General features: G+C 42.5%; 1 protein-coding gene across 2 annotated transcripts in view; it reads right to left on the bottom strand.

The window, feature by feature from the left end:
• NRDE2 (NRDE-2, necessary for RNA interference, domain containing) overlaps positions 1-15,957 on the bottom strand; it is a 55,402-nt gene extending 39,445 nt beyond the window's left edge. For both annotated transcript variants that reach the window (XM_026515461.4, XM_026515460.4), the window contains exons 1-3: positions 15,822-15,957; positions 1,501-1,609; positions 73-303 (exon numbers count right to left, since the gene is read on the bottom strand). In XM_026515461.4, the coding sequence (XP_026371246.1) occupies positions 73-303; positions 1,501-1,609; positions 15,822-15,885 (404 nt within the window). In that variant the 5' untranslated portion in view covers positions 15,886-15,957. The remainder of the gene's footprint in view (positions 1-72; positions 304-1,500; positions 1,610-15,821) is intronic.

Here is a 15,957-nt window from a genome sequence, read left to right as displayed (position 1 = left end):
TGTGGTAACAACTGAGGGAAAAAAAAATTCAAAATTTGGAAAGACACAGGTATTTGAGAATAGAAAACCCACCTTGGTTTCTCGGATTCCTTTCTAGCGTCCCCAGTGCTTCTGGAAGTTCTGTCCTTTTCAGGCTCACTATCCGGCTCGGAACCACTGCTACTGGCCTGCCCACGTTTTCTCTTGGTTTTCTTGTGGTGATGCTTCCTCTTCTTCTTCTTCTCTTTCTTCTTTTTTCTGCTTGTTTGTTTGGGCTTTCTGTTAACATCACTTTCATCTGAAGGCTCTGATTTCAGAGGACTCCTGTTTTGGGAAAATCAACATTAGAATTATTTTCAGAAGAGAAGGAGGGAGAAGACTATGTAAATAAGCGAACAAATGTGTAAAAGGGGATTCCAGAAATGCCCACAGGGGCTTACTGTTTGGCCGTATATTTATACAGTGCCTTCCTGGATCACAACTCCCCTTAAGGATTTAAGAGCTGGACCTCCCCCCGCAACCAGGAAAAAAAAAAAAGAATTAGATCTAAAACAATAGTAGGTGAAGAAATTCTAATTTGAATAGCGTCTAAACCTAGGCTTTCACATTTGTACATTTTTAAATGAAAATAATCTACCAGTTATTTTATCAAATATAGTATTTTCTTGCAAGTAATGAATCATGGAACTTTACATCAAAAACTAGGGATGTACTGTATGGTGACTAACATAATATAATAAAAAAATATTATTATAAGCAAATACGCTTTTTTCTGAAGCAATGTTATAAAGGATTTATTTTCAGTCCCACATATTAGGGCAGCACGTGCTTAATGACAAAAAATTTTTTTTAAAAAAAGGGTTTAATTCCGGTCCTTGTTTTTAAAGGTTATGATGAGCCCTTCTGCATTACCGAAATATCTACAGACAACTCTCTCTCAGGCACCAATTAGCGTCCATTTCCAAAGGTTTCTTGCACTTTCGGAGGACTGCCTTCCCAGGGCTCCTCATCTTAGTGAGAATACCTAGTCCGTATCTGCGAGAGGGCTCACTTCTCAATCCGATGCTCTACCACAGCTTCTTTCAAAGCTTGGTACAGATGGACCCCGTTCTGCTGTCCCCAAAATTTTCATGAGATTTTATCCAATGTTCTATCACACCAGCTTCTGTTTTTCCAAAAATGGTGAACACGCAACGGAGGGAACATCGGAGTTACAATATTCTAAAGGCTACTAAGGGGGTTAGTCAAGTGACTCAACAATCACATGGGGCCAGTTCCCTGGTGGCCTCGTTACTGGCGCTGGGTCACGCGCTTGCCACTACGAAATGCAAAGGGGGAAAAGAGGAAAGATCTATGAGTGAGGTAAGGGAAAACAAAGAGCGCCTCATTAGTTCGAGTAAAAAAAAAAAAAGAGTTGTAATTCGCTCTTTTATCACGGGGGTTTTCTAAGGAGCGTTATTCGAACCCAGCGACAGACAACACACGGACTAAAACTAAAAACCCATCTTTCAGAAAAACGACCTCGTCAGCGGCGACCCTTCAGACAGCAGGGCAGTGGCCTCTTCAGGTTGTTGGCTCAGAGAGGCTACGGCTCCGACACAGAAGCTCGGGTTGCTCAGCCAGTCTAATTCTGCACAAGCAAAAGGGCAGGAAAAAAAGATCAGTGAAATTAGCTCAATGTGATTTCGGAAGCGGGAACTCCACCTTACCAGCTGACACCCTAAATCCCGGCCAGGGTCAGCCAGACGGTCCGCAGAAGCCGAAGGGAATCCGTGAGATTTTTACTCCACAGGGCACGGGGCTTTAACACACTCGAAAATATTTAAGACTGAAATCCTCTTGCACAATCAGGCTGCGGCTTCGGCAAAAGCCAACGCAGCAAGTGTGGCTTGAAAAGCAACACGGCTTCCCAGACTCCATACACTCTAAGAAGCAGGGATGTGTCCAAAGCACTAGGGTTTAATAACCTCAAATCTGATGCAGACGATTCCGAAAAGCTTAAAAATCAAATCACGCACAGAAGCTCTCCATGTTTAATACTGCTACAAAAGATTAAGATATCTTTCTTCAAAATATATTTCGTTCTCAGTAACTTAACATAAGCCTTTCCTTATACCAGCACTCCTCTTTGAAAATAAAAACACGGGGTATCAACTTTGCTAACATTAAAATGACATAAAATGTTAATAACGATTATCTCCGGGTGGTGAGATTAAATGTCCAAAATGTTTCTTCTTTCTGCTTATCCATTAATTCCTAACTCCTCTGGAATGAACTCTTTCTAAATTACTTATTTTCTAACCTTTTAGGAGTCTTAACTGTCAGGGAAAGGAAAAAGCCATGGGATGGTGGATGGTGGTAGCAAGGGGGCCCCAGGAGGGGTTTGGATGTGGTCCTGTTTTGTTCTAAGATAAGGGCCACGGCACCCGTGACATGGATGAAGCTGGGAGACAGAAGGGTAACTGCTCTTCTTAACGGTCATACTGGGATATAATCTAAATACCATAAGGTTCAGCCATTTAAAATGTACAACCATTGGTTTTTAGTATATTTAGAATCGTACAGGACGCCTGGCTGGCTCGGTCAGTGGAGTATGCGACTGTTGATCTTGGAGTCATGAGTTCGAGCCCCACGTGGGGCACAGAATTTACTTAAAAACAAACAAACAAACAACAGAATTGTGCAACTGTCACCGTAAAATAATCTTGGAGCATTTTCACCATCCCCAAAGGAAACCCCATACCTATTCTCAGTTACCATCACTCATTGCCGGCTCCCCCACCCCAGGCAACCACTTATCTGTCTCCCCAGATTTGCCAGTTTGGGACACTGAATATAAATGAGATCATGCAATTCAGTCTTCTGTAACTGGCTTCTTTCACTGGGCATGACGTGTCCAAGGTTCATCCATGCTGTAGCATATATCTGTGCTCCATTCCTTCTTGTTGCCAAATAATATGCCATTGTATGGACAGCCCACGTTTTGTCCATTCATCGGCCGATGGACCCTTGGGCCTCATTTTGGTTATTACGAACAATGCTGCTGTCAACATTCATGTATAAGTCTTTATATGGACGTATGTTTTCACTGCTCTTGGCTAGACATCCAGGAGAAACGCTGGGTCATGTTCGGCATTTTAAGGAAATGCCAGACTGTTTTTTCAAATTGGCTACACCCCTTTACATTCCCAATAACAGCATATAAAGATTCTGACTTCTCCAAATCCTTGGCAACTTGTTAGTGTCTGTGTTGTAGATTGCTGGGTTGTCCTACTGGGTGTGATGTCTCTTCTCACTGTGCTTTTGGTTTCCACTTCCCTGGTGGAAATGGTGTGAATTATCTTTTCATGTGTTTATTGGTCATTCGTATTTGAACACTAATAGTCAAATCCTTTGCCCATTTCTCAATTGGGTTGCCTTTTTAGAATTGTGCTGGCAGAGGGCTTTCCATGTTCTGTTTTCTAGTCCCTGATGATTCCTGCATCTTAGTGAGGAGGAGATGCTGAAACGTGTGCTCCGTGATGACAGATACTTTGGTGGACTCCCTGTTGTATCCATGAGCGACGCCTGGCATGCGTCAGGAAGAGTTTAATACATTATTTGTGGAAATGAGGGGAGGGAGGGAGGCAGGCAGGAAAATGCCTAAGGAGGAAAGGTACGTTAAAAGAAAAGGGAGGGGAGCCTGGGTGGCTCAGTTGAGCGCCTAACTCTTGATTTTGGCTCAGGTCATGATCTCAGAGTCAGGGGATGGAGCCCAGTGCTCAGCAGGGAGTCTGAGATTCTCTCTCCCTCTCCCTCTCCCTCTCCCTCTCCCCTACCCAACCCTCCCCCCACCCATGCTCACGTGCGCACGCGCACATACACGTGCTTTCTCTCTCAAATAAATCTTAAAAAAAAAAAAAAAAAAAGGAAAGAAGAGAGGGGTTCTAACTCATTAAGTGCCTACTGCTGGCCAAACACCAGGTAAAGCACTTTACATCCCTACCCCTTTTAAGCACCAAAACCCTCCTCCATGGGAGGTATTATGAGCTCCACTGTATAGAAGAGGAGACTAAGGCTCAAAGGAACTTAGTAATTTGTAAGGTCATGCCCAGTGAGAGCTAAACAACTGTTCAGGCAATCTTTCTTCCACTGTCTTTGTCTTTCTGAGGTTGGTTCCCTTCCCTTGGGTCCAATTCCTAGCAAGAGGTATGTGACAATGGTTCCTGCTGCTCAGAGATCGTGATTATTTCCACAATAATTGGATTTTCTCATGACCAAAGGAAAAGGGAGAAAAGATGGAACAAACGATATGCAAGGAGAGGTGCTCTCAAACGATTCCAGTATACTTTTCCATAAACACTCTGGATAGTGAGGACAGCCTGGAGGAAATATAAGGAAACCCAAATGTCAAAACAACAAAGTGTGAGACTCTCAGAGTCCTTCAGAAAGTACAAGAACAAGCGTTTTAAGGAAGCAATTAAGACTTCGCCATGAGACCCACTGTGGAAACAGAGTAGGGTATACAGAACGAAAATGCTTACAGTTCCAACCCAAATCATCACTGACCTTCTCTGTGACCTTCATCTCAATCAAATGACCTTTTGTCAGAGCAGAGGGTATTTGCACCTGACAAGAAGTTACTGCTGCTGCTTTTTTTTTCCCCCTCTGGTAGCACATGAGCAGTGAACATGGAACGTCAGAAGTAACCATCACGGCATGAGAGGCATGCAGGAATTTTGGAGATCATCTAGTCTAGAGATTTTAAAACTCTTCTTAGCCAAAGAAAACACCGTTCAAACAAAATCTTTCAGAGAAGCCCAGCATGCGGAAGAGCAGAAGCGGGGCTGCTCCTGGGGGTCCGGAGGGAGGGGGTGGCTCGGAGAAGGCTCTCCGGAAAACAGACGGACCACCACCCCCTCGGTCACAGATCAATAGCAGGAGGCCCAAAGAAGTTCGGTGATGGGCGGGCCGAGGGCACACACCTGAACCCGGACCTGTGCCCTCCGTCCAGCCTCTCCACCGCACTACGGCGCTACTCTTCACTCCCTCAGCTAAGGCGCTGGCTTTCCGGAAGTCTCCCTGCACCTGCTACACCGGGCTATCGTGGCAATGTCCACGTCATAATCTCATTATCTGCATGGCAGTCTTTCTACTTTATTCTTAGGCAAAGGTCAACAACTCAAATTCTCACAGGGCCCAGAGTAGTAATGATTACTCTGACACCGTAGGGAGTGAGAGTGGAAAAAAGAAAAAGACAAAGAAAAATATTTTGCCAGCCAAACAAATACAGCAAATTGCTTTACAATTCTTGCATCCAAGTTTCCAGCTCACCTGCCCTCCTCCTATTCCTTCCTTTCTAAACTAAATGCAACATGAGGGCAGAGGTCATGACTACTCACTCCTGTATTCCCGACCCCTAGCACAGTGCCTTGGCACAAAGTAACTGGAATCAGTAAATATTTTTGAATAAATAAAATGACTGAGGATCTGAGCCATAACTTCGTATCTTTGTATCCCCAGCACCTAATTTACTAAACTGAAGGAATCTGAGATCAGCAAAAGCATACCATTATCTAGGTATAAATACAACTGTTTTCATTCTTCCAGTCTTCACTGTAAATGGAGATTTAAGCATTAAAGAATACAGTACTGAATACCTACTATGTGCCCAGGCACATCCCAGGCTTTGGGGGTAGTGTGAATAAGGCAGGCCAGGTCTCTGCTCACGTGGAATTTATACTGAATCATAACCTTAACTGTTTACATAGTACATGTAGATTATTAAATTCTGATTACATGGAATCCTGGAGAACACTGTTTGAGATTAAAGGATACTATATTAATCAGATTGCAAAGGTTTTTTTTTCTTTCTATATTTACCTACATGCTCCCAAGATCTATAAGTTCCTTTGATAAAAATCAAATATTTATTTAGATCATTGTGTCAGTACCAAGCAGGACGTAACACAGTACAGAGAGGACGAGCAGGATACAACACGCCTAGGGTTTAGATAGAGGTGACTGGCTGACAAACCTTTTGTCCGTCAGGTTAGTAAGTAAGCACAGGTTGAACCTGCCTGGAAATCAGCACTCAGATACACACACACACACCCCTAAGAAAGGAAGAGTAGAAGAATCAGGCAGAAAACCACTTTAGAACTCCCGCCTAACAAAAATCAGGTAGGTATCTGGAAAAACCAGAGCATGTGTAATTTTACAGAAAATTATATAGTGAATCATCCGTAAGTTAACATGCTTTTTATAAGTTTATCATATCATGCTATTTCACCATTGATAGTGAAAATGCTTTAATTCAATTCCACTGGATAGAGGGATGAAGAAATCGCCATGAATCGGTTTAAATTAAAAAAAATTTTTTTTTAATCACGATTGGATAAAATATCCCAGTTCACCCCTTCCCCATTACCATTACAACAAAATAGCACTGATTACTGGTTTCCCTGAACTCCGGAGAGCACCACCCCTCCAGGAATAATTCAAAAGGTATGTCTACGGTTGAGTGTAATCAATTAGCATATGTATTAGGGAAGGGAATTGTTCCTTTAATAAGAGCGAGCCAAGCCCTTCATTTTGATCGAAATCTTATTTTCTGACAAGGAAACTGAGCGCGCAAACATTTGTACAGAAAGCATCAGCAAACGTGACTAAGAACTGCTTTTAAGATGGTGATTACAGAGCACCCAGCCAAAGTCAGCCTCTCTACGGAGTTAACCTACAATTTGAAGAGACCCAGGGATCCCAAAAGTAATGTTTAAACAGTCCAAACCCCAACGTTCTAATATCACAGTGTGATTTAGAACACAAGTTTCCGAGCCACAAGGACCTGTGTTCAAATACTGGCTTTACTGTTTACTGGTCGTGCAACTCTTCACAAAATACTCAGCCTCAGGGTCTCTTTCTTTTCTTTCACTCAGCATGTTTCTGGTTTTTTTCTTACTGAAAGCCCGGCACTGTGCTAGGAGCTAGGAACACACAGCAAATAAGACAAACCCAACCTGACCCTACGGCACTGAGACACTGGCAGTCACACGCAATGTGACAGACGTCAAGATAAAGAAAACGCACAGGGTCTCTGAGAGCACATCACCCTAACCAGGTATGGGTCAGAGGAAGCTGCCTGGGAGGACGTCTCGGTTAAGACCTCAAGGACAAGGGGTGAGGTTAATCTGCTCCTAGGGAGAGTCTAGGCAGAAGAAACGGCTGGTACAAAGGCTTGAAAGTGGAAAAGCAGGGCTCTGGAAAACAGCAAGAAGCTGTTATGTCTGGACCACAGGGAGGGAGAGCAAGTAGGGGCAAAATGAAGCTGGAGAGTTTGGGCTTACCCTAGGAGCAACAGACACTCAAGAGCTTTGAACAAGAGGGACAAAGTCAGATCTAGGATTCCGAAGACCAGCAGAGAAGAGTAGTATTCAAGGGCAGGCGTTCTGAAGCTGAATTGCCTGAGCTCAGATCCTGGTTCTGAGGCCCACCAGCCATGTGACCACACACAGGTTACTTATCCGCTCTGTGACTCCACTTCCTCCTCCTCAAAAATGCAAATAGGGGCGCCTGGGTGGCTCTTGGTTAAGCATCTGCCTTTGGCGCAGGTCATGATCCCAGAGTCCTCGGATCGAGCCCCCCATCAGGCTCTCCGCTCAGTGGGGAGCCTGCTTCTCCTCTCCCTCTGCCTGCCTCTCCCCCCGCTTGTGTTTTCTCTTTCTCTTTCTGTCTCCCTCTCTCTCTCAAAATAAATAAATAAAATCTTAAAAAAGAAAAAAAATGCAGATAATAGTACCAACTTCATAGGGTTATGATTCAGTGAGTTAAAATTTGTAAAGCATTTACACCAGTGAACGGCACGCGGTGTTTTTAGATAAATGCACTTTAACATTCCACCTACAGTGCGGAGAGCGGTTCCGGGAGTGAAGGTAGGACTGAAGTCAGGGAGACTGTTTAAGAGGCTGTGGTCCATCCAGGGGGTGATGATGGGCAAAACTGGGAAGTGGCAGTGAGAACAGGGGTAAGCTAATGAATTTAAGAGTTAACTGGCTCAACAAAACATGAGCAAACTGAACTCAACAGTACATTAAAAGGATCCTACACCATGATCAGTGGGATTTATCCCAGGGTTGGTTCACAATCCACAAATCAATCAACATGATACACATTAACAAAATAAAGGATAAAAATCATACCACCTCAATACACGCAGAAAAGGCATTTGACAAAGTTCAATATCCATTCATGCTAAAAACTCCCAGCAAAGTGGGTATAAAGAGAATATACCTCAACATAATAAAGGCCATATAGGACAAACGCACAGCCAGTATTATACTCAATGGTGAAAAACTGAAAGCCCTTTCTCTGAGATCGGGAGTAAGCCAAGGATGCCCACTCTTGCCACTTTTTTTTTTTTTTTAAAGATTTATTTATTTATTTATTTGACAGAGATAGAGACAGCCAGCGAGAGAGGGAACACAAGCAGGGGGAGTGGGAGAGGAAGAAGCAGGCTCATAGCTGAAGAGCCTGATGTGGGGCTCGATCCCATAACGCCGGGATCACGCCCTGAGCTGAAGGCAGACGCTTAACCGCTGTGCCACCCAGGCGCCCCCACTCTTGCCACTTTTATTCAACACAGTACTAGAAGTCCTGGCCACAGCAACCAGACGAGAAGTAAAAGGCATCCAAATTAGTAAAAGAATAAGTAAAATTGTCACTGTTTGGCGATGACATGATACTATATACAGAAAACCCTCATGACTCCACGAAAAAACTTTTAGAATAAATGAATTTGGTAAAATTGCAGGATACAAAAATATACAGAAATCTGATGTGTTTCTATACACTAATCACAAACTATCAGAAAGAGAAATTAAGAAAACAATCCCATGTACAACTGCATCAGAAATAAGATACTAGGAATAAATTTAACTGAGGAAGTCAAAGACTGGCACTCCAAAAACTGTAATACACTGAAGAAGGAAACTGAAGATGACACAAATAAATGGTATAAAAGATATACTATGCTCACGTACTAGAAGAATTAATATTGCTAACATGTCCATATTACCCAAAGCAATCTACAAGCGCCAATGCAATCCCTATCAAAATACCAATGGCATTTTTCACATAACTAAAACAAAGTAATCCTAAAACTTGTATGAACCACAAAAGCCAAAGCTATCTTGAGAAAGAAAAACAAAGATGGAAGTATCACACTCCCAGATTTCAAATTATACTTCAAAGCTATAATAATCAAAACAGTATGGTACTGGCACAAAAACAGACACGTAGATCAATGAGACAGAATAGAGAGTCTAGAAATAAATCCACATTTATATGCTCATTTAATCTACAACAAAGGAGCCAAGAACAGTCAATGAGGAAAAGACAGTCTCTTCAATAAATGGTTGGGAAAACTGGATAGCTACATGCAAAAGCATGAAACTGGGTCACTGCCTTACCATACACAAAATAAATTCAAAATGGGTTAAACAGTTAAATGTAAGAACTGAAACCACGAAGTTCCTAAAAGAAAACGTAGGCACTAAACTCTTGGACATCAGTCTTAGCAATATTTCTTTGGACCTGTCTCATCAGGCCGGGCAACAAAAGCAAAAATAAACAACTGGCACTACCTCAAACGAAAAACCTTTTGCTCAGCAAAGGAAACCATCCAAAATCCAAGGAAAGAAACTGAAGGCAACCTACTGAACGGAAGCAGATATCTGCAAATGATATATTTAATAAGGTGTTAGTATCCAAGGTACATAAAGAGCTCATACAACTCAATACCCATACAACAATCCAATTAAAAACTGAGCAGAGGACCTAAACAGACATTTCTCCAAAGACATACAGATGGCCAACCGACGTGTGAAAAGATGGTCAACACCACTCACCATCGGGGAAATGCAAACCAAAACCACAATGAGCTATCACCTCATGCCTGCTGCAACGGCTAAAATCAAAACAAGAAAAAAGTGTTGGTAAGGATGTGGAGAAAAAGAAACAACAACCCTTGTGCACTGTTGGTGGGAATGCAAACTGGTGCAGCCACTGTGGAAAGCAGTACAGAGGTTCCTCAAAAAATAAAAAATATAAATACCGTACGATCCAGCAGTGCCACTTCTGGGTATTTATCCTGAGACAATGAAAACACTAATGCAAAACAGCATACGCACCTCTATACCCACGGCAGCATTACTTACAAGAGCCACGGTATGAAAGCACTTAAACGTCCATCAACAGATGAGCAGATAAAGATGTAGTGTGTGGGGCGCCTGGGTGGCTCAGTCGGTGAAGCCTCTGCCTTCGGCTCAGGTCATGATCCCGGGGTCCTGGGATCGAGTCCCACATCAAGCTCCCTGCTTAGCAGGGAGCCTGCTTCTCCCTCTTCTCCCTGCTCATGCTTTCTCTCTCTCACATGAAAAGATGCTCAACATCACGCCTCGTCAGGGCAATGCAAATCAAAACCACAACGAGAGATCACCTCGCACCTGTCAGAACGGCTAAAATCAAAAAAGGCAAGAAATAACAAGTGTTGGCAAGGATGTGGAAAAAGGGAACATCTGTGCACGGTCGGTGGGAATGCAAACTGGTACAACCACTATGGAAAACAGTATGAAGATTCCTCAAAAAATTAAAAACAGAAATACCATATGATTCAACAATTCTACTCCTGGGTATTTACCCCCCAAAAATCGAAAAGATGTCTGCATCCCTATGTTTACTGCAGCATTATTTACAATAGCCAAGATACGGAAGCAGCCCAAGTGTCCATCAATAGATGAACCCGTAAAAAAGATGTGATATGTATATAAAAATATAAATAATATGGAATATTACTCAGCCAAAAAAGGATGGTTGTCTTGCCACTTGTGAGAACATAAATGAATGGACCTAAAAGGGTATTATGCTAAGAGAAGTCAGAGAAACAAAAATACCACATGATTTCACTTACAGGTAGAATCTACAAAACAACTGAATAAACCAACAGCAGAATCGTTTATAAATACAAAGAACTGATGGGTTGCCGGGGGATGGGCAAAATGGATGAAGAGAAGTGGGAGACACAGGCTTCCAGTGACGTAATGAATAAATCAGAGGAATAAAAGGCACAGCATAGGGAATAGTCAATGATATTGTAATAGTGGTGCATGGTGACAGATGATGGCTATGCATGGAGTACACATAGCATAAGGTATAAAGTTGTTCAATCACTATGTTGTACACCTGAAACTAATGTAACATGAGTTAAAAGAAGTACAGTAAGGGGAGAAGAAACAATTTCAGTGTTCTTAATAGGGAACTGTCTGAATAAACCAGTGACGTCACACGATGGGAGTTCTGTGTATCAGTCAAAAGAAATGAGGAAGATAGCATACCGTAGAGTGCATAGGCTATAGAGTTATCTCTGGGATTTCAGCTAAAATGCAAAATAGGTGGGGCACTTTTAATTTCAGCTCAGGCCGTGATCTCAGGGTCAGGAGATCAAGCCCCGTCTGGCTCTGCACTCAGCTGGGAGTCTGCTTATCTCTCTCTGGGGCACCTGAGTGGCTCAGTCAGTTAAGCATCTGACTTCAGCCCAGGTCATGACCTCGGGGTCCTAACTGAGCCCTACACCCAGCTCCTCACTCAGTGGGAAGTCCGCTTGGCCCTCTGCCCGCCCCCCCCCCCCGGGGCTCTCAAATACACAAAATCTTTAAAAAAAGAGAAAAGATTCTCCCTCTCCCTCTGCCCCCCCCAATGCTCTCTCTCTAAAATAAATAAACCCTTCAAAAATAAATAAAATTAAAAATTTTAAAAATGCAGAACAGTGGGGCTCATGGGTGGCTCAGTTGGTTAAGTGTCCGACTCTTGATTTCAGCTCAGGTCATGGTCTCAGGGTCCTGAGATCCAGACCCACATTGGGCTCTGCGCTCGGCAGGGAGTCCACTTCAGAATTCTCTCTCCCTCTGCCTCTCCCCCTGCTTGCTCCAGCTCTCTCTCAAATAAAGAAGTCTTTAAAAAAATAAAATAAAATGCAGAACAGTATGCATTTAAGAAAGAGAAAGAAATGTAGTTACTCATATTAAGGGAGAAAAAAGTGGAAGGCTGTCATCGACTAATCAAAATTCTAACCCACAGAGAAAGGAAAGTAACAGGCTGGAGGAACAGAAAGGAAAGCCTTTTTTTCTCTGAATATACCTGGTTTACATTTTCAACCTTAGAACCATGCAAATGTTTCACAACACTATAAAACAGGGTCAGTTCAAAAAGAAGAAAAAAGCAGCCCCTAAAAATTGAAAATATACATAACTGTTATGTCAAACTGCTGACAAAACCACACAGAGAATTATTTCAAGTGCCTTTAAAACAGTCATTTGATGATCTATCTGCTGCAGGATACGACGTAAGGACAAAAAGAACCACAAAAAAATATTAAACTATTTAGTATTCATCATATTACTACTGTTATTTTGAACATATACACAATGGTACTGGTGGTATTAGGAACTGGAATTAAGATTTTTTTTTTTAAGATGTTATTTTTAAGTAATCTCCACATCCAACACAAGACTTGAACTTACAACCCCAAGATCAAGAGTCACAGGCTCCACTCACTGAGCCAGCCAGGTGCACCAGGAACTAAGATTTTTAGCATAAGAGGAAAGAAATATAAATATTAAATTATAAATGTACATATAAATTACAAACTAAATTATAAAAAGAAATTAAATAAAAATCTCACAATCTTAAATCTGGCCTGGAAATATCATGGTGAATTCATGATGTATTTCTCTCTTCCTGGTTTTGACCACTCGAAATGTCTAGAAGTAATGACAACCCAGTGCAATTAGTACTCCTGACACCAGCTTGTGGTTTTAACCTTCCCACACCACCTTTCACTAAAAGAAACCATGGTTTTTAGAGAAAGAGCCAGTTCCAAGCCCCAACGGAACATGTAAGTGATGAGCTCTGGCTACCTCTTAGGCCAGAAAACAAGGAAGCAATGAAGACATCTGGGTAACATCAAAAGGACACACACCAAACTTAATTAGACTCCCAACGGCCACAGATGGGACAATTCGGGCATTAGAAAAATAGTATCTGCAATGGATTGAAATACAAGTGTTAAAAATTCGAGAGTTCATAATGAGGAGGGAGACCTCTAGAAGTTGCAGGGAACCCCAACTCATTTTCTGAACGCCGACAAAGGGAAAGAATCAACCATTCATCCTGTCTTTTCTGCCTGAATTCTATTTCAGGGTACCCCAATAGTGTTGACAGAAAGTTTATAAAATAATTGATGCTAATATAGGAGGAAAGTTAAAATTAGAAAAAAACCATTTTGTGACCCCAGTGAAATAATGACTGTAAGCAATAGTCATAATGACTGCAAAGATCATTAGGTGAAAGACTGATGGGCAGCTTCGTAATGCATGAGGCAGGACTGACCATGAAATCACTGATCAATCTTAACATTTCCCAAAAAAAACTAGACAGCACATCCTCCTGACTTGAGTCAACAGCAAATACCCTGACGAGGTATTTTCAATTTAAAAAATTACACCTGCATCTAATTAACTTTCTAGCTCTAACCGCCAGCTCACAGGAAATACTGGGATAGAGAAGCATGCTAAATGTCACCAGGAGGATCTGGTGGGAAATGTCTACAGGACAAATGACCCATTTTCCTCAACAAATATATCACAAGGGGAAATGGAGGGGAAGCAGAAACTGTTTCATATGAGACCTAAGAGATATATCCACAAAATACAATGTTGTATCCTTTTGGGATTCTGACCTGAAGCAGCATTAAGAGGCCACTTTTGAGACAACCTGGAAAATCTGAACACTGACTAGAAATTAGATGACATTAAAGAATTACAGTTAGTTTCATTGAGTGATAATGTTTAAATTTTTTAAAATACAGTGCTTCATAAAAACTCTTCTACAGGGGCACCTGGGTGGCACAGCGGTTAAGCGCCTGCCTTCGGCTCAGGGCGTGATCCCGGCGTTATGGGATCGAGCCCCACATCAGGCTCTTCCACTATGAGCCTGCTTCTTCCTCTCCCACTCCCCCTGCTTGTGTTCCCTCTCTCGCTATCTCTGTTAAATAAATAAATAAAATCTTTAAAAAAACAAAAACAAAAACAAAAAACTCTTCTACAAACATTATCCTGCCATTGAATACCCAGAAAATGTCCGATAAATACTGGTTAAGATAAATGACAAGGGCGACACTCCCTTATAAACTTTCCATTTCACCCTACCCAAATAAAGGATAAACCCCCGGCCTGTTACTCAAGTCATTACCCTCCCTCACCACCAGTCCCAACAGTATTTCCCAAGGCTTCCCCTTTATGCCTCTAGATTTCCAGACAAACTGGACTATTTACAATTTTTTGCACAGGTCACATGACTTCTTCTCTGTATGTCTCTGAAGGCCCTGGAATGCCCTTCCACTATCTCCATCTGTCTAAAGTCCATCCTCTTGAAGACCCATCACCAAAGTTATCTCCTAAATAAACCTACTTTGAAACTCCCACCAGAAGTCAGTATTCCTGTAGTTCACCCGTGACATATATAACATCTTACCTTTTCTGTTATTTTTTAAAAATACCTATTGATGTAGGGAAGACGTCAAGAGTTCGAAGCTGAGGGCCAAGAAAGAATTCTTGCAATGCCTTTTGTGCAAAAAGGTGGTTTTATTAAAGCACAGGGCCAGGACCATGGGCAGAAAGAGCTGCACTGGGGTCACGAGGAGTGGCCCGTTATGTACTTTCAAGTTGGGAGAGGGTTAGGGATAGCCTAAGTCTCTAAGGAATTTTGGAAGCAAGGTTTCCAGGACCTTTTGCCCTTTAGCAAAGTATTAACATTGAGGCAGCTGAGTTCCTAGAGGATTTTCACTCTGCCTGTTTTAAGGACTTGTCAACGGGCTGTAGATGGTAAGGAAATTTAATAATTTTTCTTCTGCCTTTGTTTCCCACATTGCCTATTATTGGTCTGTATATTCAGCATTCATTGAACATCTATACTCTGGACCTGTGCTCGGATCTCAGTATGCTACAACGTATAGACATTGTCCCTGAACACATGGAGGTCACAGTCTAGTAAAGGATAACCAAAACTTGCACTAATTATATCAGAAATTACTCAAAATTATGAAGAACATTACCAGAAAAGAAGTGTAGGAACTGTGAGAGGATATAACAGAGGTTCCAGACACAACTGGATTCTGCCACATAAGTTCTGATCTAGGATTAATTACTTTAAATGACAATTCCCTGTCTCAGTTTTTAATAATGCAGATCTCCTGAGGATGTTTAAGGCTAAATAGAGTATGTAATGCCATCACCTGGGGACCCTCAATAACAGTTCTGATTCCCAGCACCTGTGCCCCTCTGGAGAGAAACTGTGATTAGGCTTTGGATCCTAATCCCTAGCTTTAGGTCTGCCCAAAGCTATGAACCCACTAAAAGTTCAGAAATAAGTAAAACGGGAAAGGAAGAGACATGTAATAAGAACACCCAGCATTTGCATCAGGAATCTCCTTGAGATGTGGAGTACTATTATCTCCGTTTCACAAGTGAAGTAACTGAGGCTCAGAGCAAGAATGAGGTCCAACGGCATGACAACATCGAAGCCCCAGCCCCAGGGGCTCTCCTCGGTCTCTTTCTCTCCGTCCATTGCTCTACAACTTAAAGTAGAAGCCAGGACGAGGCCAGGAGCCCTTCCCAGAAGGCTTTGCAACGCCGCGGAGAACTCTGGGATACAAATGGATAAACAAATCCAAGGCAAGGGCCGAGATCTAGGACCGAGAAACTCCGTTGTATGCCCGCCGAGTGCCTTCTCCGTCCTTTTTGTGTGCTTACCTTTCCTGGCGCTGCCGCTATTGGGAGCCTCACCAATGCCCGCAAACGCCGGGAACAGCGCCATGATCACAGGCCACACTGCCGTTCCTCTCTACAGAAATGGCGCCGGCGAGCGGACGCCGGTAGTGAGGCCTTG

This window comes from Ursus arctos, unplaced genomic scaffold (assembly GCF_023065955.2).
Source record: "Ursus arctos isolate Adak ecotype North America unplaced genomic scaffold, UrsArc2.0 scaffold_25, whole genome shotgun sequence".
Lineage (NCBI taxonomy): Eukaryota > Metazoa > Chordata > Mammalia > Carnivora > Ursidae > Ursus > Ursus arctos.
The sequence above is the reverse complement of the archived record's forward strand: the minus strand, read 5'-3'. Positions and strand labels throughout refer to the sequence as shown.